Raw genomic sequence first — 24,399 nt, forward strand, 5'->3', positions numbered from 1 at the left:
TCCATCTTCCCTGCATCAATTCTAACTCAAATCCTTTTCCAAACACTTTCCCCCTTTTGTCAGTGATTCTTGTATTTTAATTATTCACACCTTCATTCAGCTCTTCCCGTTCCCTTCAGTAAGGTTCAGGGATCCAAATTCTCTGATATTAGTGTTCCTTATTGCAGTCACACAACTTGTGCTAATGTTTTTGATACAAAAATTGGTCTGGCCAATGTATATGACAGTGTCATCAATGCATCTGCGACAAATTGTTCAAGTGGAATCATAATGGCCTCTTTTAGAATGGTGTTTTATCTTTTTAATAGAAATAACACAATAAATTTAATAAATGTTTCCCACTGTTACTGCATGGTGACAATCCTTATTGCCAAATGGAGTTATTCAGTAAAGACATCCTGTGTTTACTGAAAGAATTTGGACATTTATTTTGTTGAGTAGGACGGAGGGGTGATGTCTTGGATAGCCGAGAAATAACATACTTAACCTGTGTGCTTTAAATCAGTTTTAGACTTCAATTCTTTGTCCTAACTTTGTCTCAATTTTTTTTATAACTACTGTAATTAAAATGGAGCCAAATTGTGGCAACTTATACACATCCCACTGTATTTTCATAAATACAATTGGCAATAAATTGCTATTCTATTGTATTGAGAGGAGACAAGTGGCGTGCTCCAAAGAAGGTGCTATTCTCTTGATTGTCAACAGATGGCACATGAGAGCACATCTGGATGATTACCTCGAAAGCTCTTTCTTTCATTCGATCTCTGCTCAGAAATTCCCTGAAACTTTGTGGAGCTTTGTACCTGGCCCCAGAAACTGAGAATTCATGACTCCTAGCAGTACCCAGTGCATAATAAGCTGAGGGCATCAGAAGATAAAGGATATTTGTTCCATAAACAAATAATTTTTAAATCACCATTACATTTTCTGTGAAGTAAGCTCCTTAAATCTATTTGCATTCTGTCAACATTTATTCTGCAAGTTCAAAAACAGTGCCTATTTAAAACATACTCGATATTTGGAATTATTCCCAGTTCTTTATTCACCAGGGGTGCACAATTAAACCTGCCAGTAAAGCAAATTAACTCACGCTGCTGATATAAAATGATGCTGTATGGAGATATTAAGAACCTCCGATGCTGGAGTCAGAGATAACACAGTGTGGAGCTGGAGGAGCACAGCAGGCCAGGCAGCATCAAAGGAGCAGGAAAGTTGACGTTTTGAGTCAGGACCGCTCCACACTGTGATTCTGTATGGATGTGTTTGTCGAGGTCTGATAATTGATGGACTGCACAAAATATTGGAATATTCCATACCCACCTAATATGCCTTACTCCAATATCTCCACCTACCTAGTGCTCTCTCAATAATGTATTGAAATATCAGGTCAAGTTATGTGTTCAAGTCGACATAGTGAGGGTTTTGGAAAACTGATTGGGAATACTAAGCCAACCTGACATTTCAAGATGAGGGAAAATGAAAGCAGGAAACAAAAAATGATGCAAAAACCATGCATTATGCCTCAACCACATCTGTTACTTTGAGGAAATGAAAGGAATTAGCTGAGTGCAACAGGTCCGGAGCCAATTTCAATTTTCTTGTTACCAAAGGTTGTAGGAATGATCTCACGGTAAGTCCAAATGTAACAATATTTTTTCTTCAATTCGGCAATAACCATTCAGTAAGTGATGCCATTTGACTGAGCAGATGTGACTCAAAGCTTAGGGAGGTGCAGAAGGAAAAGAAGGGTAGGAGCTGAACTGGCACAAGGGAAACAGACCAAAGAGGGTCAAGTGTTGACGTACAAACTGGAAAAGTAGAGCACCATGAAACAATCAGCTTGCAGAAACACAAATTCTCAAAAAGCTGTATGCAAAAACTGGAAATTTTACATCATTCATGAGGGACTGCAGCTACGTGAGAAGACAAAAGTTCAGTGGGCCTGCTCTTCTTAGAGCAGAGAAGATTAACAGCGAGAACAGTGATGTTTAACATCAAGGAGGGGGTTTATTAACAGAATTAAGGAAAAACCATTTCCAGTGGCGATATGGTCAGCAACCAGGAGGATACAAATTTTGCATGATCAGCAAAAAAAAACAGGAAAGAAAAAAAACTCATTTTAACATAATGAGTTGTCATGATTAACAATGCATGATCTTAAAAGACTGAGGGAGTAGATTCATACTACATTTCAAAAGGGAATTACACATACATTGGGAAGACAAAATTTCGCAGAGAAAACCATTTTGAAATGTTCATCTTATACAGACTGGAATGATTGACTGCTTTCGTTCTTTGTGTCCATCCAAACTAAATTAATTTGAAAGGTCACTTTCTGTTAATAATCAGAGGATGGAGTAATGAACTGGCACAGATAAGATGGGACAAATGGTCTGCTTCTGTGCTGTAAAATTCTCTAATAAAAGAAGCTCAAGTTTAGCTCTTTAATATCCCTTGCAAGCAGTATGGTTTTTCTTTCTGCTTTTTAGGTCTTTTAACAGTGGTGACATTAATTTACATAAATTGCACCTATGATCGTTTAAAAATATCACTTGTGTTCTCTCAATTCCCTGATCCACCCTCATCAAGCCCATAATAAAGCACTGAAAGCAAAAGCAGATCCAATAACTCTGTCAGAAAAAGGTTAATTTTGAACTCAGTCATGATAATGAAAGGGCAGCTTATGTAGGAGGAGGAAGTTAGTTAAAACATACTAGCTGATGGAAATATAGTAGAGGCACAACAACAGTTCTCAAACTTACCTATGTCTAAAATCTTTATTTCTTAATACGTAGCAAGAAAGGAAGAGAAGAAAAGTCTGAATTAGTTATGGAACACAAACAAAGAGATCCAGTTTGAATAAACTTCATTTAATCACCATGCAAAGTGGTTCAAACTGTTTATACTATATTAGAAGAGGAGCCATCACATCATTTTAATGTCATACAACCAGAACATAGTTTCCAGACAAATCAGCTTTGCTTCAGTACAACTGCACGCTAATAGCAATCTACAACACAGATTGACTTTGATGTGTTTGCTAGTGCACTGACCAGACACTTATTCATTTTACCCTTCATAACAAGGCAGATAAAAGTTTTGAGTGCATAACCCCGTCATAGCAACAGTTCGGTGTTAATGGTTGCTAGCAGTAACCCAAATCCAAACAACAAACGTTCCTATCAAATTTCATACCATTTGACTCTTTATGAATGCAAATAGAAATACAACTAAACAACAGATCTAAGCTGCGTGATAATTAGTGCATAGAATATTCAAGTTCGACAAACCAAAATAACTGGTCTATTTGTAACTGGTCAATTTTGGAAATGCCATCCAATCAATGACTACCCATCTAATTCCAGGCTAATGAATGCAATTGAGGAATTTGCATGTTTTTCACTCGAAACCTGAAGCTAATTAATGTATTTGGCAATGACATTGCACTTTAAATCAACTGTCTTCCTCTCTGTAGCAGTGAAACATTGTGTTCAAATATTCCTCTCAAATTAACAGAGACAGGCCACACATAGCTGCAACTTAAATGCAATTTTGAACGAATAGCTTCTTTGCTGCCATATTGACTGACAGAGGGGTAGTTAGTTTTTCTTGTGATTTCTTTCGTCACTGAACCTCAAATATCGTTCATTAAGGGACTGGAATGATGGATTGACTGGTCGCATTTTAAGAGTCTATTCAAGCCAAATCAATCCGTGAATTCTACCAAGATAGAATGTTAGCTTGTTCCAATGGTGGGAAGATGGGTCTTGCACAGGCTAAAAAAAAATTACGATTTAATTTGTACAGTCTTTTAGATTCTCTGCCTGCTGAGAAAGTAGGGGACAACAGGAAGGAACAACCTGTCCCAACATGCAAAGGCTGGAGCAGCACAGGAGAGGTTTTGCAGCTCTAGACCTACCTTAGCTCTAGAATGCTCGTCACATTTCCTGAAGGAAAGATGCGGCGGATGTAGTTGAAATCGCCAACATACAAGCTGCCATCAATGCCACACGCCAAAGCTACGGGTGCCAGGAGCTTGTTACCATCTGATTGGCCATTGCAACTCGGGCACGAGATGCTGCGTCTTCGTCCATTGCCCATGATGCTGTTGATAACAGCTGGCTGCTGAGAGATGAATTGATTTTCCCCGTTTCCCTTGTAGAGGATGCCTAATGGGAGGATGATAAGACTAACTTTGTCACTGTCACAAGCAATAAGGCATTTTCCTTGATTGCAGAATCATCATCATAAATCATAAAGCACTATTCAAATTTAACATTAGACCACACCAATCAAAACAATTGATTAAGACAGCTTGTGCCTTCAGCAATTCTAGATACAGAATGCAGATTAAATCAGTGGTGAATGTCAAGCCTGCATCAATCTCTAAAGATTAGAATCATTTGACATTCACCTGTTGTTTGATCAGCTGAAGTATAAACACAGCGATTAGATCTTAGTCAAACCTGTTACTTGGAAAAGAGGTTAGATGAAAATAATTTTTAAATGATGACTGCTGCTAATGAGCATTTATTCAGTTAATACCATGTGGAGTTTTAAAAGCTACTTATAAACCGTTTATTGGTCTCTCCCTGCGTCTTCCTGGACATTGCATATTTACCCACTTTATCTTTAAAAGATTTTGCCTCAACTTAATTACTTGAAGTGAAATGTTACGCTCCGGTATCATAGAACAGATTTCACTAAAATGAACATGACAGCTAGCAAACAACAGACCTCCCTTCTCCGTGTTCTACAAGCCCAGTTTGGCAGGTTTAAAAAAGGCGTTTTTTTTTGTCCCAATTTTTCACGGTTCTGCCAGAGGGCTAGACTGCATCGCCATGAATACTGGTAGTCCTTTTGTCCCTAACTTGCTTATCCTGTTCCTCATCCTTCATGTATGGGTATGTGAGTGTTGACATTGTTATGATTGCAAGGGCATAATTTTTGTTTACCCCTAAGTGCCACTTATTAAATTTTGGGTCTGCTTTTTGATGGCAGGAATTACTTCTTCCCATTCCCACAAGCTCCTTTGTTACATGATGCAGTCACGTAGTAGCACTATTTTCTGGACTTCAATTTGACATACGAGGCTTTGTGGACTCATATAGAAGCTGAATTAGAAGGGTGAATCAATATCCTCAATAATTATTACCTGTCCAATAAATTTAAAGCGACAATACGTAAGCAAAGCATTAAGTACCTGGAACCACAATATTTAATTTGGTACAAGGCGGAAGTATAAGTTAGCCACAAGAGGTGTTTTTTTTTGCAAAATAACTATCACATACTGCACAATAGCTGCATGGAAACCATCACCCCAAACGTGTGTTTGAAATTAATGAGGTTGCTGCTACTGCATTGTAATTCACAAAGCTGAAGCATTTCAATCAGGCAGTTGCCAAAATTTTACTGCATCTCTCTTTTACTGCATAACTCTCATAGAGTCGTAGAGCATGGAAACAGACCCTTCGGTCTAACTTGTCCATGCTGACCATGTTCCCAAATTAAACTAGTCCCACCTGCCTTCGCTTGGCCCATATCCCCCCAAAGCTTTCTTATTCATAAACTTATCCAAATGCCTTTTGAATCTTGTAACTGTACCTGCATCCACCACTTTCTCTGGCAGTTCTTTCCAAACACGAACCACTCTCTGTGTCAAAAAGTTGCCCTTCATATCCTTTTTAAAACATTTTCCGCCTTTAAAATATGCCCCCTAGTTTTGAACTCCTCCACCATATGGAAAAGACCTTTGTCATTCAACTTATCTATGCCCCTCACAATTTTATAAACCTTAATAAGGTCACCCCTCAACCTCTTACATTCCAGTGAAAAAAGTCCCAGTCTTTCCAGTCTATTTTTATATCTCAAATCCTTCATTCCCAGGAAAACCCTGGTAAATCTTTTCTGAATGCTCTCCAGTTTACTAATATCCTTCCTATAAAAGGGTGACCAGAGTTGTGTGCAGTACTCCAGAAGAGGTCTCACCAACTCAATTTTGTCGCTAAATTTAACAATGGATGCAATGCAATTACAATCGCAACTATTACATTTTTCCGAAGAGTAGCTCCTGAACATGTACAGCATTAAGCTTTTCTGGTATTGCTCCAACTCAGATCTACACTCAGCACAGACTGGGGACGAACCCCTGATGACCTACCACCGCCACCTTCTCAGAGGAACAAGGGATGGGTAACAAACTTCCCAAGTGAAGAGAGATGAACTGGTAAGGTTACCGGATTAATAGGCCCAAGCGAATGCTGTGGAGTGAGGAGCTGAAATCCCACCTTAGCAGAGGATGAAATTTGAATCCAATTAATAAGTACAGAATTTAAACAAAGGGTGTAGGAGGGCATGCCAGGAGCAGCACCAGCATAGATATTGACCTGGAAAGCTTTAATACAGGACAATTTGCCAAACACCATAACCAAGAAGCAACAGACAGAGTAAACAATCCCACAGCGAATGAATTAGATCTAATGTCTGCAGTCATTCCATGTTCAGTCGGTGATGGTGGTGGGCCATTAAACAACTAACAGGAAGCTCCGCAAATATCCCCATCCTCATCAGTGCAACAGACAAGTCTGAACCATCTGCTTCTAACTTCAGCCAGATGTGCCAACTGGGTGATCCATCTTGGCCTCCATCTGAGATCCCCAGCATCACTGTTGCCACCTTCAGCCAATTTCATTAATTCCAGTGATATCAAGAAATCGCTGGAGGCCCTGCATACTGCAAAGGCTAAGGGCCCTGACAACATTCCAGCAATAATGCTGAATACTTGTGCTCCAGAAACAGGTCAAACTGTTCCAGTACAACGACAACACTAGCATCGATTTGGCAATGTGAAAAATCACCCAGGTATGTCGTGTCCTCAAAAGTTCAGGACAAATTCTGCAAAGTCAATTAAAGCCTGTCAGTCTACTCTTGATCATATGGAAAACAATGGAAGGGGTCATTGACAGTGCTATCATAAGGTGCTTGCTCTGCAATAACTTGCTCAAGAGCAATAACATGACATTCAGCTTTGATTCAGCTCCAGACCTCATTAATAGCTTGGTCTGAACATAGATAAAAGGGCTCAACCCCAGTAGTGAGGTGAGAATGACTGTTCTGGATATCAAGGCAGAATTTAACTGAGAAGGGCATCAAGGAGCTCTAGCAAAACTGGATTTAATTGGAATCAGATGAAAAACTCTCTGCTGGTTGGTGTAGTACAAAGGAATAAAGTTGCAATTATTGAGATTAATCATCTCAGCTCCAGGACAGCTCTGCAAAAGTTCCTCAGAGCAATGTCCTAGACTCAACCATCTTTAGCTGTTTCAACAATGAGCTTCTCTCCATCATAAACTCGGAAATGGGGATGTTCACTAACGATTCCACAATGTTCAACACCATCTATGACTCCTCAGATACTGAATCTCTTCATGTCCAAACTTAGCAATGACCTAATGATTTGCAAGGAACATTTGCACCACATAAATTCTGGGCAGTGACCACTTAAAACAAGAGAGAATCTAACCATTTCCAATGGCATCATCGTCATCATCATCATCATCATCAGAGAATCCCCTGCTATCAACATGCTGGGGGCCACCTTTAACCTGAAACCTAACTCGACCAACCGTATAAATACACAATGGCCAGAAGGGAAGGCCAGAAGCTGGGAATTCTGCAGCAAGCAATTCATTTCTTGTTTCCTCATGTGGGCCTACAATCAACAAGGCACAACTCAGAAATGTGATAGAACACTCCCCACTTGTCTGGATGTGCGCAGCTCCAAGGTCAGTCAAGAATTTCAACACCATCAGAACAGGACAGCCTGTTTGATCGGCACCCCATCCACAATCTTCTACATTCATTTCCCCAGTCACCAAAGCACAGTGACGGCAGTGTTGTATCATCGATAAAATGCCACTGCTCGCCTGGGCTCTTATGACAGCACCTTAGAAACCGACAATGTCTCGCACCTGGAATGATTAGCGCAGCAGTGCCATTGTGTCCATCATGGTATCATGCAAGGTCCCTTTCAACCCACACACCATCCAGCCATGCAACTATATTGTCCTTTCTTCATTGTCCCTGGGTCAAAATCCTGGAACTCCCTCATAACGGCAGTTTGGGTGTAACGATTCCCTTAGGAATGCAGTGGTTCAAGAAAGCAGCTCACTACCATGTTCTCCTGGGTCATTAAAGACAGGCATTAAATGCTGGTCCAGCCAGTGATACCCAAATCCATGAATGAATTAAAAAGAATAAATGACATTTTAAAAGAGATTGCTCTACACCATCTGGTATTCATACTTCATGTCTCATTTATCTGTATTTTTAATGTAACATTGTAGGATAATCTGAAGAGCTGTCTTAATATAACAGAGTGCTTGGAATTATTAATAAACTATTTCAAAATGGAATTCATAAACTATCTCAAAATGGCACTGATCTTTAATTTCATTTGATCTCTTATCAACCCACTTAATATAAATGCAACAGGTTGTTTTTCAAATTAAGGACCTTGAAAAGGTCTGTTGAATAACTTTTCTGTTGATAATTAATGAATTATGTCTTGTTTGGTCCAGTGATTGTCAGTGTTCATTTCAGTTCCTAATGTTTGCTCCCATGTAGGCTTTGACATTTCAGTAACAATTACAAAGCTCACGCTTTATTACACACCCAAAATCAGTTCATGGCTTTGAACAGAAATGAATAATTCATAATAACCAGTTTCCACTTCCTGCCGTGAATGATTTCATGTCTATGACTGTGGGTTCTAGGTATGCAGAGGTGTGAGGCTCCATGTGTGGCATATGCAAGCTATTGGCATCACACTGCTTCGAAAGCCAACCGTCCAGCAAACAACATTTCAGGATTCAAATCAAATTGAGTTTTGAATGCAAACATATAAGTTAGCACGGCAGATGGGAATGGTCACAAGCCAGTAAGCAGCAGTGCTGAATGTGGGAACTTTTAACTAAAACAAGCACTGAAATACAAATAGTAATCTAAGAAAATAGTTACTTGGAAATTCTAACAACAATGCTTCACTGTTTCTGAGTGCAAATGCATTTTGATATATTTCTGTATGAATTTATATATAAATGAATAAACATTCTCCAACATCTAGAAAGTTGGCTTATTCCCAGTGCATGCTGGTGGCCTGTATCAATAAACAGGGTGGAATAATTAGAGGTGATGAGGGTCTCAGCTGCCAGCTGGAGAGGTGGTTGGTCAGTGCCTTGCCTCCTTACAGGACAGGCTGCTGCATTTTGTTACATTCGGGTACTTGGCAGACAAGTGGTGGTACTTTTCATTGCATGAAGGACCCAATAGGTGGCGCTTCCCTCTGCAGAAAGCTGTTGGCCAATCAGAAGGTCATTGCTGGAATCCAGGCCAGAGACAAGAGATGGCAAGAGACAAGACAAGGTCACAAGGGCTAAGTGCTGGCTCTGAGTGGGCTTTCCCTCTTCCTAGTGCTGGGCACCTTAATCAGCCCCTGAGTTCCTTTGAGTGAGAGACCTCCCCACGTATCAGCCTTTCCATATAGAGATCACCTCTGTCTGTGGTGTGACTAATTACTCCATTAACATTCTCAATTGTCAGCAGAGTTGGCAGTCTGTCTATGGACCTGTCTGTCCAGACATTAATCGGGGCATAGGCAGAATGGTGGTGGGGTCCTCATCCACCTGCCTTAACAAATACATATCCTTAGCCAACATCCCTCGATGAGAAGGGCACAACATTCTGCCTGTGGTCTCCTTAAACAGGTTGGAATTGTTGTGCCCATTAGGCATAGGTATGTTGGGAGCACCTCGGAGAAAATACTGAAAGAGGAAGCTGCATTCCTGACATGAAGCAACCCTAAAATGTTGAGCCAAGAGGCTTGACAGTTCAATACATTCACATCTATCAACTTCCCGGGTGTGATCCAGCTGAATATCTGTCCCTTTCTTTCACGGGTTTGGAGGAGGATAGGTTAATGGGGCAGGAATAGGTTTTCTAGCAACAGGGGTGTGAACTTGAAGAGGTGCAGCTGACTGCATTAACAGGCGAATGTGGGAAGTAGAATGTGAACTGTTGTGGGCGGTGGGGCAAGAAATCTGAAGATTGCACCTTGTTCTCATCTTAAGAAGGAGAACTTCAAAGTGAGAAATATTCTCCTCACATTGTTAAATAATTCATAGCGAACATGATGTTTGAGCCTCCAACCAGCTTGATATCAGCACTGTTTGTCTTCCTTCCTAGAACAAGGGCTGCATATAGAGTGTGACTGCATGAACGGTCAGTTTTAAATTTAGCCTGATTTCCGCATCGATGGACCAACTTTCTTGCTAAGAAAGCAGCATTTGTACATTCTAGAATCTGCACTCTCATAAAATAACGTGTGTTGTAGCTCTGAAGAAACAGTTTTTCTGTGCTACCTCCAAACATTGAGAATATTACAGCCAATACAAAACTCTTCAGCTTGTCTCAGATGAGGTGTTACTCGAGTCAGACTATTGCTCAGAACAAAAATGAGAGAGATGACCCCCTCATGTCCTTATCACTGACCGTAGACGTTTCTCCACTTCTAATGACACATGATGAAAAGCACATGCTTTTATCTGTTCACACCGCTATTTTCTTTCCCCTGGAACAGGTGGGCAGTGTGCTGCCAGCAGCTGTATCTCGAGAGGCACTAATTAAGCATTGCTGACCGGAAGACTCTCAGACTTTTGCTGCATTATCATGGGCACACTGGAGGGATTTTCAGGTTTTATGGTTACTTTCTGAACTCTAAACCTGAGCTTCTGGCTCAGAGGCAGAGACACTAACCATTGCACCATACCAGCTCCCTTACCACTGACCAGGAACCTAAAATTAACACGCACCTACCATCCTGCAACTACTACTTTAATGGACTTCACCTTCCATCTATTGAAAAATAATTAACACACTGTGGTACGAACAGGTCGCAACTCTGTCTTTGCCACAGTAGGACACAATGCAGATTATATGGATTGAAACAAACTTCATAAATCATTGGAATTACCTAGTGCAAAGCTGGGTAAGCCCACTAGATACTTACAAATGAAAATATTCACATCTCTTTGTCTAATTAATCAACTTTTACAAGGTTTCTTCCAATATGGTGTTGTAACTTTAGCAGCAATTCTGTTCAAAGGGTCAATGTAAGTTTTAGGACTCCTTGCCATGTTGCTCACAGGCAGAAGAACTGCTGTTACACATGGGGCTCTGAGCCAGTGACTTCAGCAAACGCCATCAAAAGGAAAGTCATTCATGGGGGTTTTAAGTGTTTTACAAAACCGTAATTCAACCATATGTGAAATTTCCACATCTTACTCAAATCAGGCCTTCATAGATTAATTTATCCCACAGAACAGCTTTAAAAAAAAGGTATAACAGCTTTAGTGTACATTTACAACACCCAACTGTGACAATTACTTTCCCCAAATAGCTGAGTTCTGTAATTTTCATCAAAGAACTCTTCTGTGTCAGCATGCTTTGTTATTATACCTGATACATTCAGCCGTTAGAATGAAAAATTACAACTTTACAATTTCCCTTCTCAAAACACAAAGGGAATGATAAACGATATTTTACCTTCATGAGAATATTTATCACCATTTTTCTGGGTGTCCGCACAAACACCTGCTGCTGTCTGTACTCTGCTCCAAATGAATCTCTCTGGCTCATATAGCTAGTCATTACAACTAATCACTGTGTTTATTCAATTAGACACAATTCACTTCAGAAAAGTTATTGCCTGTCACTGCACATACCAGAATAATTTAAACCATCGATTCACCGACACAACACATTTTTAAGAACTGACTCGTCCAAATTTTTTTCTTTAATTGCTCCTTTTCGTATGTTCACTCAATCACGATTCAATTAGCCCTTTGTTCCCACAGAACTACCTCTGATGTTGCATAGTAAAAGCTTCAATTAGGGAAATTGGTACACTTGTAAAACAAATGGATTTACTACAGATTTTATCCACAAAAGAATGGGAAGAAATGGATGAATTTTCCATGTGTTATTCAATTCAGGCCATATTTGAATCATCTAACCCACTGAACAGTTTTAGCAGAAGCTGCAATTTACTTTGGTGCACAGCGGTAGAATCCAGTGTTGACAACTGCTTTCCCCAAATACTTATATTTTTAACTCTTTGTCATAAACTATTCTGGAGATATTATCATTAAGTCCAAGAATATGCACTGAAGGATGCTATTAGCCTTGGGGCAATGACTGCAATGGAGGAAAGCTGTTGTTTAAAAGGGAAAGGTCACTGCTATGGTATACCAAGGGACTGGACACAATGTAAAACCCCTCAGGTTGCATGCTTGACAGCAAATAAACACTGCAAGTATATGCTGCAATTTTAAGTGTATGACGATGCTGTGGCTTTTTGGGCGTAAAATTAATTGAGGAGAAATTGGGAAGTCAGAGTTCAGAGACCACACATTTAGACTGTGTATCAAATTTTAGGGAAAGATTAAATAGAACGGGTGAGCTGGCTAGACAGCATTTGAAAGTAGCACACCATGTGATGAAACAGGAAGATGACAAGAAATCAAAAATTCACAATTTTGCTAAGGGAGATAAAATGTTAGCATTACTCCCAGTGGTAGGTAAACCTTTAAAGGTAAAGTTTAGTGGGCCTTAGCAAACTGAAAGGAAATTGAGTGAGGTAAATCATTTGATAAGAATGCCAGATAGAACGAAATCTCACAGAGTATGTCATGTGATTATGCTCAAAGAGCATTTTGATAGGTTACGACAAAGTGTGAAGAACCAAGTTCAGAGGATTCTGAATTGGACATTCCTCAAATTAAATTGGACAATGAGCAAAGTTCTCAAAAATTGGAACACATTACTGAGTTACCTTTCAGAGAAAAATCAAAATGACCTAGAAGAGTTATTACAATCGCATCTGGAGATATGCGTGGGAATACGCTAGGAAGTACTAATCTGATTATGCATGATGCAGATGTAGGAAATGCTGCTCCAATTAAGCTTTTAGACTTTACCCTCTAAAGTTAGCAAAAGTTCAAAAAGAGACTGAACGTATGCTCAAAGACAACATAATCGAAGTGAGTTGCAGTGAATGGAGCCAAAACCAGACGGTACTCAATGATTATGTATGGACAATCACAAATCCAATGCAGTTAGGAAATCTGATTCATATCCTATTCCATGTTTGGAAGACTGTATTGAGAAGGCAGGACAAGCAACTTAATATTTCAAAGTTGGACTTACTCAGAGGATACAGGCAAGTACTTCTTTCTGAAAAAGTGAAGGAAATTGTGACTTTCGTGATGCTGAATGGACAGTCCCAGTTTAAAGTTATGCCATTTGGAATGAAAAATGCGCCAGCCATATTTCAACGCCTAACCAATAAAGTCATTTCTGGATTATTCAATTATGTGGTGGACATCGATGACCTGGTGATTTTTAGTCATACATGGAAGGCACATTTGCAGCATTTATTGGAATTATTTGATCAACTTCAGGAGGCGGGCTTGGTGATAAACCTGGCTAAGAGTGAGTTTGCAAAAGCCCAAGTCATGGTCTTGGGCCGTGTTACTGGACATAGACAAATGTTCCCACGGGGTGTGAAAACAAAGGTTATTGGGGAGTTTCCCATACCATCGACAAAGAGGCTAGTACTACCATTCCTGGGACTGGGTGGCTTTTACCTGAAGGTTGTACCATATTTTAGCAGTGTGGTTGCTCCACTGACTGACTTGTTAAAGAAGGGCAGGAAATTTCAGTGGACAGTGGAGTATTGGAAAGCATTTGACAGCCTGAAAGTCGTGTTAACCACTGCCCTCGTGTTAAGCCATACCATTCAACGTGGCTATCAAGACGAGTGATGAGGGTGGCAGTGCCGTACTCTTGCAAGAAGACGATGAGAAGATAAAAAGACCCGTTGGGTATTTTTCCTGAAAACTGAATAGTCATCAACAGAAATATTCCACAATTGAGAAGGAGATCTTGAGCTTGGTGTTGGCCTTATAACATTTCAACATTTATGTTGCTAGTAATGTACCTGAGACATTTGTATAAACTGATCATAACCCATTAACATTTTTGGAAAAATTTAAGGATTAAAAATTCTCTGTTTAGATGGAGCTTATTATTGCAGCCATTCAATTTGAAAATTATACATATGGCAGGATGAGAGAATGTAATTGCTGACATTTTGTCGCAACTTTGATAAAGGAGAATGGAGGTGTTCGGTAGCGGGAAAAAATGGAATGAAATAGAATGTAGTAGTCAATGTTTTCATACTTAGATTCAATGTAATGTATTTGTATTGTTGTGTACGAGTAGAGTAAGACTAAAGGCTTTAAAAATGAAGCCATCTTTGTATATTCATGGTTCTTGTTTTTAGTGGGGAACAATACTGTGGCTTTAAGAGGTGTATTTTGTCTTAGTTTTTCATATGAAAAAAAGATTGAGACAGAGGTTATGATCGGTCTGCTCAAAGCCAATAAAGTAAACAGCTTGTGAGGCTTTGAGGTTTTCTTATAAAGTTGGAACAAGAGAAGCCCGAATGGGTGGGGTCAAGCTCCCACAGAACCAGGAGTTTTAGTTTTAGCTTTCAACAGTTGCTGAGATCTTGAAGCTGGATGTGAAAGCTCTTATTCCGCTCTCTGTTATAGCTAAAAGCTGGGGTTCTCTTCCTGCTGCTAGAATTGCATGTGACACAATCTATTTTACTGAATTTGCCTTTGCCAAAGGTATGTTTATGGAATGTTACTATATTGAAACAATTAATTAATATGGCTAATTATCTATTATTTTGTTAAGCATTTCAATAGCATTACAGTTAAGCCAGTTGTTTTATTTTTATTCTGTCTGCATTTTAACAGTCGTGTAAAAATAAGGTACATTTTACTTAAAGTCGACCAATTGTATTGCATCTGGAACACAATGCCTTACTTTTAAAATTACCTTTAAAATAAGAAAAAGTTAGGGTCTGGGCTATCTTCTTAATATATTTTGAGGAGGTGTGGTCTGGTCCATAGCAAGTATAGTAAGGTCTTTCAGAGTGTCACATACCTTATTGACGGAAACTGACGCAGTTCGCATTATTAAGGACAACTATGAGCTTTTATGTAACATACTTGAATAAATTTTACAAACAAAGTATAGCTTTTGGAAAAGAATTTTTGTTCAGAAATACCAATGTGAATTTTCTCTTTAGCTTTCACTCCTCTCCTTTTGGAGACTTTTGTGGTTAGTTTTCCTCCCTCCACACACCCTGTGGTGGTTCATGGCTTGTAGACCCTGAACTTGCGTTCTGAACTGTGTTTCCAGATTCAGCAAATGAAAAGGTGCTTTGTGAAAGCTGAATGGAAATCACAGCTTATATTTTGGCTGTAATGCGGGCTTCATTGATGAGAAGGAATTTAAACGCAGTTTATGTCATTTAAATAAATGAGTGTTTTTCTCAGCAGTGTGAAGAATGTAATATACACTAGACTGAATAGAACTTTATTTTTTGCCTCAGGGCCTGCTCACGGTGGATACAAGGGAGTTGACATGGTGGGTAGAAAGGCAAAGGGTGGGTATCATGGGTTAGCACAAAGTTGGTATAGGATCAAAAATGACTTGAGTTTTAGGTATAGGACCATAGATTAGCATAGTGGCTATGAAGGTGGTGAGCAAAGGGACATGGAGTGGCATAGAGGGTATGAAAGGCTTGGGTTGGCAGGGAAGGGGAAACGGGATTGTATGGGTGGTGGTGAGGAGTCAGAGGAAGTTGTGTGGGCTAAGGGCTGGAGAGGTGTCTTCAGTTTATTTCTATTTTTGTTACAATGGAGTAGAGTGCCAGGTCAGCAAGGCAGAGTGTCTGTGGCTTGCAAACTATGCTCTTGCTTCGGGGTTGCCTGTCCCACCTCTCAAGGGGCCACACCATCCTGGAGCAAAGAACTGACATTCCGGACTACTTTCTCCTCGATCGGGTTTGCTCACCCGGGAAAGTGTCCATTCTCTGTGCCCCTGACCAAACCCTATGGGCTACAATTTTGTTTTCTGCCTGCGGATCGCATCTTCCAAGATTTTAGTCCACTTGGCTCAGTAGGAGTCAGAATTTATAGTAAGGTGTTGGAATGAAGCTAAATGCAGTGCACAGAAGTGGGGTGAGAAGCTATTACAAGAGGCATGGTGACCAGGAGCATAGGGACATAGGAAACAGTAGGCCATTCAGCCCATCAAGCTTGTTCCAGTATTCAATTAGATCACACTGACCTTCTACTTCAATTGCATTGACTCACACTCTCTCTTAGTGTCTTTATTATCTAAAAATACATCAGTGTCTGTCCTGAATATGCACAGTGACTGAGCCTCCATAATCGTCTGAGGTACAGAATTCCAAGTTTTGACACCCTATGAGTAAAATTTTGTTCTTATCTCACAGCCTAAATAGCCTTCTCCTGCTGAGACTTGTTCTCCCTGGTCCTAGATTGCACACAACTCTAGGTGTAGTCTCACCGAGGATCTATACAATTGCTCCGAGGCATTTTCACTCCTGGACACAAAATCTTCCTGCGATAAAGGCCAACATGCCATTTGCCTTCCTAATTGGTTGCTGTACCTCCACATTAAGTCTCAGTGTCTCACAAACAAACCAGATCAGAAAGATTAGGAATCTCAATTAAACGAGAGATTTGAATCCAAATATTGAGCAAAGACCCATCAGCCAACTTAAAAATGCCATTTCTCAAGTGTAGCCTGCTGTCCATCAGAGAATTACTTCCCTTTTCATTGGCTTCACAGCAGCCTATCTGTTCTGTTCAGTGTCTGATCACCTCCATCTATATCTGCGGCTATAGTTGCAAACTCTATTCCATTCTGATCATTTGATCCAGTTGCCTTTTAAAGTTAATCATCTCAGCTTCAGGTCTTCACTGGGATTTTTCCCACATACTGAACACTGTTGGGGAATGAAAAGTTTCTTCTGACTTCGAGTTTCACTTGAGTGATGCTAATTTTAAACGCGACCTTGAGTTTTTTCAAGTTTACTGAGTAATTCAATTCGTTATTTAATTCAATGCATCTGTTAAATGCAGTAACTTCATATTATTAAACACAGTCAGTAGGTTATTAATTAATAAATGTAATTTTAAATGAATTAATTACGCTGAAATAAAAATGAAGATTTTAAAACGAAGCTTTGCTTTTCTTTAGGATGCCATGAAATTTAAATATTCACAGTTTCCAGGATATACAATGAAATATCACTGAGTCTTAGAGGAATCTAATCAACTTGCTTCGAAGAAAAAAGAACATTTGCTACTTGAAGTAGAATCTGAATTTTAGTTAGGGCTGTTCTGCGCTCTGCCTTAACAAAGTCAATAATGGATTGAATTGTTGGGGAAGTGCCATAAAAGCCAGGCTGACAGGAAATACAGCAAGGAAGCTTGTGCTGATTCTCACACTGTGGTCACACACTGTTAAAATGTCCCTCGTCCACTGACAGAACTCTCCAACATTACCTATAGGCACACCCCACTGCATAGTTTCTTTTACTATACATGTCAGGTATAGCTCATTTTGAGACCTTGTGCAGTATTGGTGGGCCGAATGGCCTCCTCTGCTCTCTGACACCTCCGTGATTTAGAAGCTCCACTATGAGGAATGGGCTCCATTCTGTAACATTAAGGCACCCATTTTCAGATCCATATTTGGGAGAACTAGGCGGGGAACAGAGACCACTGGGCTTTCCCATGAAGATGGACACTGGGGTTTCAAGGGGCACAAGGGTGATGAGAAATTCCACCCACTCAATACATGGCAAGACTAGTTGGAAACCTTCTCCAAATTGAACTAATTTCTGCAGGTCCCTCCTCTGTAGGGCACAGCAATTTGGATGCCTGAACAAACCAGAATCCAGATCGAGTCATACAGCATGGAAACAAACCCTTCAGTTCAACTTGTCTGCATTGACCGGACATCCCAATTTGACCTCGTCCCATTTGCCAGCATTTGTCCCATATCCCTCTAAACCCTTCCTATTGATATATCCATTCAAATGCCTTTTATATGCTGTACTTGTACCGGCCTCCAACACTTCCTCTGGCAGCTCATTCCATTCACGTACCACCCTCTGCGTGGAAAGTTACCCTTCAGTTCCTTTTTAGATCCTTCCCTTCTTAGATCCTGGTCAAAGCAGTCCAAATGGACCTCTCCATGGTGCGTTTAAGAAGCATTGGTAGCTGCTGAAAATATTTAAATTAGACGTCACTGGGAAAACCAGAGTTTGAAGGGACAGAAGTCAAACTCAGGGCTGTAGCAGGATAATCACTCCAGTTCCTTAATGTCATTGGAATGGGTTCTGTGTTCTTTGAGACTCTTTCAAATTAATAATGGATTGTCTCACTCTGGTCAAGCCTGAGTGGATTTCTCGGATGTCGGCCCTTATAAAACTCCATCTTGTGGTAAAAGTCTAAAGCTGCATCTCGCATTGAAGCCTCAAACTCAAATAAGGACATACACAGCCACAGGTAGATCAATAATCACTGCATGCTTTTCATATTCTTACCATTTTGAACATCCAGGACGTGGTGTATATTCAGTGACCAGCCACCCATATTTGAAGAGTCTAATTCATAGCCCTGCAAAACAGCCGTTCTCTTCTCCCAGAGGATGAGATCCAGACAGGACTCGTATTCATAACCAACAGAAACTGGACAGGAAGAAAACCATCATTAGTTGTCTTGCGAGGAAGAACATTTCTTTCACACAAAATGGAGAGGAAATTCATAACGCTCACCTCCAAAAGGCTGTGGACGTTAAGTCAACTGAAATCTTCTGAACTTGGAACATGTTTTTGTTGTCGAGGAATCGCTGATCAAAGATACCGTTGAAACACAAATCAATGATGATCTAACTGAGTGGCAGAGAGGTGTGAAGGACTGAATGGCTAACTGCTGTTCTTGGAATCCAATGAGGAAAACTGACTTAAGTTTTTCTTACACGGGCAGCAGGACATTTTTTCCCCAGCAAGACAGATTTTCCTCAGCCTTTTGTCTGCCATTGTGAAGGCTCGGTTACATAGTTTATAATGATTCAAAATAACCTGCAACTCTTTGAGCAGTACTGTTAGTGTTGGATTCGACCCAAGTACATTTTCCCCCTTTTCAAAACTAAACTGTTCCTGCTTTCCACTGGGCTGTAGAAATCTGAGAGATTAGGCCTGTGTCAAGACTTTCTCCTTAGATTACGTGAGAATTTAATTAAGGTATGAAGGGTTTTCATTAGGTAAATAAATAGAAACTGTGTCCAGTGGTGGAAGGGTCAGTAACCAGATGACACAGATATAAGATAGTTGTCAAAAGAAACAGAGCTGGCCTAAGGATTTTGTTTCAATGCAGAGTTGTGATCTAGAATATGCTGCCTGAAACAATGTTGGAAGCAGATTCAATCATCACTTTCAAACAGAATTTGGATAACAGTCAAAACAAAGATTTGCCAAGCCTTGGGGATGAATTGGATCACTCCACAAAAGAAATGATATTAGAACGATGCTTGGAATAACTTCTGTGTGTACTTTAGCATTCTATGATTCTAAAAACACTGAAAGAACATCAAACTCTTTGGGACACTTTTCACTCAATGGTTCCTTCACATTGACCCAATAAGGACCCACAGATGCAGAGTGCAAGCTGAAGTGTTGAAATGATTTCTCTGCATTGGTTTTCACAAAGGAAGCCGATCATATAAAGGCTACACTTAAAGATGAGACAGAAGCTATGTTTAGGAGGGTAAATTCCTCAAAGGGTTTATTGTTGAATGTTGGGAAATCTGCTGCTTCAGATGAAATGCACGCCAGGGGGTAGCAGAAGCATTCTTCACAATCTATCAATCCTGACTGCACACTGGAGCATCACTGCAGATGTTCAAATGCTATATCACCACATAACAAAGAGCAGGATATACCAAGAAGATACAGGTCAGCTAGCCCAGTATAACTACTGAGTATGTGGATGAAAATGAGAGTCTGACCTCTCATTCAGAATGACATTGGTTAATCAAGAAAGACACGGATTTCTCTTAGTTTCAATCAACCTTTTAGGCCTTTCTAAGATCATCCTAAGGGCAGACTTGAACTTAATCCTGCTGGACCAGACGTAGGGACACTACAAAAACCGCATGGATTAGTTAAAGGCAAATCAAGCCTTGACTGATTTGATTGAATTCTCTGATCGGAAGACACAGCAGGTTGATCAAGGCAGTGCTATAGATGGTGCTAAACAAAGACTTTCAATGGGGAAGTGCTGCATAGGAGGCTTCAGGAAAGCCTGGAAGCCCATGAAATTAAAGGAAAAGTGTTGGCCTGGATACAATTAGCTTTGTGCCAGTAAACAAGTGGTGGTACACAAGAATAGTTTGCGGATTGGGTAGTGTTCCAGTGGAGCACTTCAACAGTGTAGCCTGTATGCCCTAACTTTCAATGTTTAGAAAATACCTAGGCTCGGGATAGGGTTTAAGCAGACACTTGCTGTGTCTAGTCGTGCTAAAGCGGCAGCAAACACACACAAACTATCAGAGAAAGTTAGGTGTTCTTACACCGTATAAAGCTGGAGCTTGTGTTTGTCTATGGAATCTCAATGTATTCTTGGGCTCTAGAGTCTAAAATCACTTAATTTGAAAAGGCTTCCTCCATTTAAAATTATAAAGATTTCCTCAGAGATCATGTGCACTCAATTCTTCTAGTTCATGCCATTAATTAACATGAATGATAAAAAACAACCTTTTTACTTAGATTGAGGTATTGCTGCAGGGATTTGGGGACTCTGACAAAAAATGTCTAGTCTGGTGTCCCATGATTGAGCTGAGTGGAACTCAGTACAAACCAGTTTGTGCTGACTTTCTTTCTTTATTCTTTCATTGTGATGTGGGCATTTTTGTCAAGGCCAGCATTTGTTGCCCATCCCTAAATGCCCTTGGGCTAAATGGTCTGCTGCCCCATCAGAGGGCAGTTCAGAGTCAACCACATGGCTGTGGGTCTGTAGGCATATGTAGGCCAGATAAGGTAAGGTCAGCAGATTTCCTTTCCTTAAAGAAAACTTGTGAACTAGATGGGTTTATATCAACAACTGATGATAGTTGCCATGATTAGCATTACAGAGTCGAGCTTCAATATTCTGGATGAACAGAATTTAAATTCCACCAGCTACTGTGGTGGGATTTGAACTCAAGACCCCAGTGCATGGGTGTCTGGGTGACTATTCCAGTAACATTACCATCTCCCATTCTGCACTATAAGTAGTCCTGACACTGCTAGTGACTGAGAGTGAGCTGCAGTTATAATGCTATGTCCAGTACAAGATGCCTTGTAGACAGCATGACAGAGATTCACCAAGATCACATCAGTGGTTGAAAGTCTTTGATGATGTGGAGAGAGTAGAAAAAATTGAGAGGGGCTCATTTCATTAGTGAAGGCTAAGAGGAGATCTGATTGAAGTTTTCAAAATTACAAGACGCTTTGGTGAAATGAAGAGGAAAGCATTGGTCAGTGAGTCAGTAACAAGAAGGTATAAAATTAAGATCATTATGAAAGGAGCAATGGAAATGGTTGAGAGAATTTCAAAACCATGTGTTGCGAGCCGATGGAACACCACAGAATTGATGCCAGCTTTTGAAGGAGATAAACACGGAAGGCAATGGCCCAGTGGTCATAGTTCATAGAATCCCCACAGTGTGGAAACAGGCCATTAGGCCCAACAAGTCCACATCAACCCTCTGAACAGCATTCCCACCCAGATCCATTCCCCTCCCCTATATTTCCCAGGGCTAACACACCTAACCGACACATCCCTTGTCACTACAGGGCAATTTAGCATGGTCAGTCCGGCACTATGTTAATCCAGTTAATATTCTGGGGACCTGTGTTCAAATCCTGCCGCAGCAGATGGTGCAATTGGAATTCAATAAATATCTGGAGTTAAGACTCTAATGATGACCATGAATGCACTGTCAATTATCAGGAAATACATATCTGGTTCAGTAATATCCTTTTAGAGAAAGAAATTGCCATCCTTACCTGGTCTGGCCTACATGTGACTCCAGACCCGCAACTCATATTCCGCTTGGGAACCCTGCAGCCCAATGGTATCAATGTGGATTTCACAAGCTTCAAAATCTCCCCTCCCCCCACCGTATCCCAAAACCAGCCCAGCTCGTCCCCACCTCCCTAACCCATCCTTCCTCCCACCTATCCCCTCCTCCCACCTCAAGCCCCACCCCCATCTCCTACCTACTAACCTCATCCTGCCCCCTTGACCTGTCCGTCCTCCCTGGACTGACCTATCTCCTCCCTACCTCCCCACCTACACTCACCTTTACTGGCTCCATCCCCCCCTCTTTGACCTGTCTGCCTCCTCTCAACCTATCTTCTCCTCTATCCATCTTCTATCCGCCTCCCTCTCTCTCCCTATTTATTTCAGAACCCCCTTCCCCTCCCCCATTTCTGAAGAAGGGTCCAGGCCTGAAATGTCAGCCTTCCTGCTCCTCTGATGCTGCTTGGCCTGCTGTGTTCATCCAGCTCTACACCTTGTTATCCCAGACCCACAGCAATTTGGTTGACTCTAAAATGCCCTCTGGGCAATTAGGGATGGGCAATAAATGCTGCCTGGTCAGCGATGCCCTCATTCCATGAATGAATTAAAAGAAATTCAGATCAAGGAGATAGTTGTTTCAGTCACAATGGACAAAATGGCCTCTTTGGGTGCTGTTTGATTTGAGTAGGCTCTTAGCTCCCCATTGTTCTGTCAGTATTCTCTCCTGAAAGATGGCATGATTGAATTGTAGGTGAGGGAAGTATTTGGAGTATAACAATAAATTCTGGGAATAATCCACAGATCCAGCATCAGAGTTCTTGTTTCAGGTCCATAACCTTTCATCATCTCTTCTAATAAAAGATTACAGACCCGAAAAGTTAACGCTGCTACTCTTTCCAGATGATGTTCCCAGCATTTTCCGTTTTTCATTTCAGATTGCCAATGAATTGCTTTTGGATAGTGTGAGAGCAGTTATCGGATTTGCTTGTGATGTTACAGCAGCTAATAATTCACCAGCAATCCGTGGCAGTGGGTTAAGGATTGCAACTTTGGTGCGGTCGTGTTGTTCAGCTGGGTCCAATGCTCATGTGATTGTGGCTTCAGATGCGGAGAAGAGACAAGCTGGAGATGTACGACAAGCAAATACACCAAGACAAGCGTCTCCGCTGAACTTACCGACCGCCTCAGACAGGCCGTAGACCTTTTGATTATAGGCGTCAGTTTTGTCCCATATGAAGGTGTACGACAGATTAGGTGACGCTGGGAACCACTTCTGGAACAGTCGGCCCACCACAGCCACCATCAGGTGAACCTTCATCAAATTGAATGGCACTGTGTTCTGGGTCATTGTGATTTTCAGAACTGGCTTATAGCCAGCAGCACGTGAGCTGAGGTAGATTAGCTTCAGCTCGGTGCCAGGAATCTCTGTTTCTTCATGAAGCACCTGAAGGATAGATCAGAACGTGAGACAGAGACATCATTCGGAGATAGAGTGAAGATTAGTTAGAGAGACAGACAGACTTTCCTTACAGCTGAAGTACAGCCAAGACAACATACACAATCACTAGAGAGATACTAAGCCCAAAACGAAAAAAAAAAGAAAACCACTTATTTCATTTCAACTGTGATTTCTCTTGGGCAGGTATTACCAACACTACATTAGACAGGACAGATGGAGCCATCAATATGGAACGGGAGAATCTGATTGAAGAATGTAATTACGTCTATACACAGTGCCACAAAGTCTATATTACCACAAACCCCAGGTGTGTGAACACAGACCTTGCAATAAAGCCAAATATGATGCTAAGGTGGTGGGTGATTTCACGTGCTGGAAAATGAATGTGTGGCATCGCAGGAGAGATAAAATTCCATGATCGCCACCATTTTGGTTAAGGCAGACAATGAGAGCAGAAGTAGAACTACCTCCCTTGTGTGGAATTGGTGAGACAAAGGAAGGACATTAACAACAGAGGTTAAAAAAAAAACAGATTGGAAGGTTACAAAATTTTTGACAGACGAAGACCACCCTCATTCCTGGTCCATGATGAATTAGCTGTTTTACCTGGACAGATTAAGACTGTAAGAAGCAGGAATAGGAATAGGCCATTCAGCCCCCTTGAGTCTGTTCCACCATTCAATAGAATCATAGCTAATCCCACATTCCTCACATCTACTTGTTTCGACTTGTTTGGTGAGTCCAAAAGTAAGAAATATAAACACAAAAAATTAAATCCAATCTGTAATTGAGGGTGAATTGTACTTACTTGCCTTGAGGAAATGTAGAACTCTGTATCTTAAGGTGAATCACTGAAACCTT

At 40.7% G+C, this 24,399-nt stretch overlaps 1 protein-coding gene across 1 annotated transcript in view; it reads right to left on the bottom strand.

Annotated features, from left to right (window-relative positions):
* Window positions 1-24,399, bottom strand: part of LOC109932135 (teneurin-3) — a 793,882-nt gene that overhangs the window by 45,999 nt on the left and 723,484 nt on the right. Inside the window, exons 20-22 of the mRNA XM_048594011.1 lie at window positions 23,256-23,523; window positions 18,560-18,703; window positions 3,923-4,172 (exon numbers count right to left, since the gene is read on the bottom strand). Coding sequence (XP_048449968.1) covers window positions 3,923-4,172; window positions 18,560-18,703; window positions 23,256-23,523 — 662 coding nt within the window. The remainder of the gene's footprint in view (window positions 1-3,922; window positions 4,173-18,559; window positions 18,704-23,255; window positions 23,524-24,399) is intronic.

This window comes from Rhincodon typus, chromosome 3, assembly GCF_021869965.1.
Source record: "Rhincodon typus isolate 14 chromosome 3, sRhiTyp1.1, whole genome shotgun sequence".
NCBI classification, from domain to species: Eukaryota; Metazoa; Chordata; class Chondrichthyes; order Orectolobiformes; family Rhincodontidae; genus Rhincodon; species Rhincodon typus.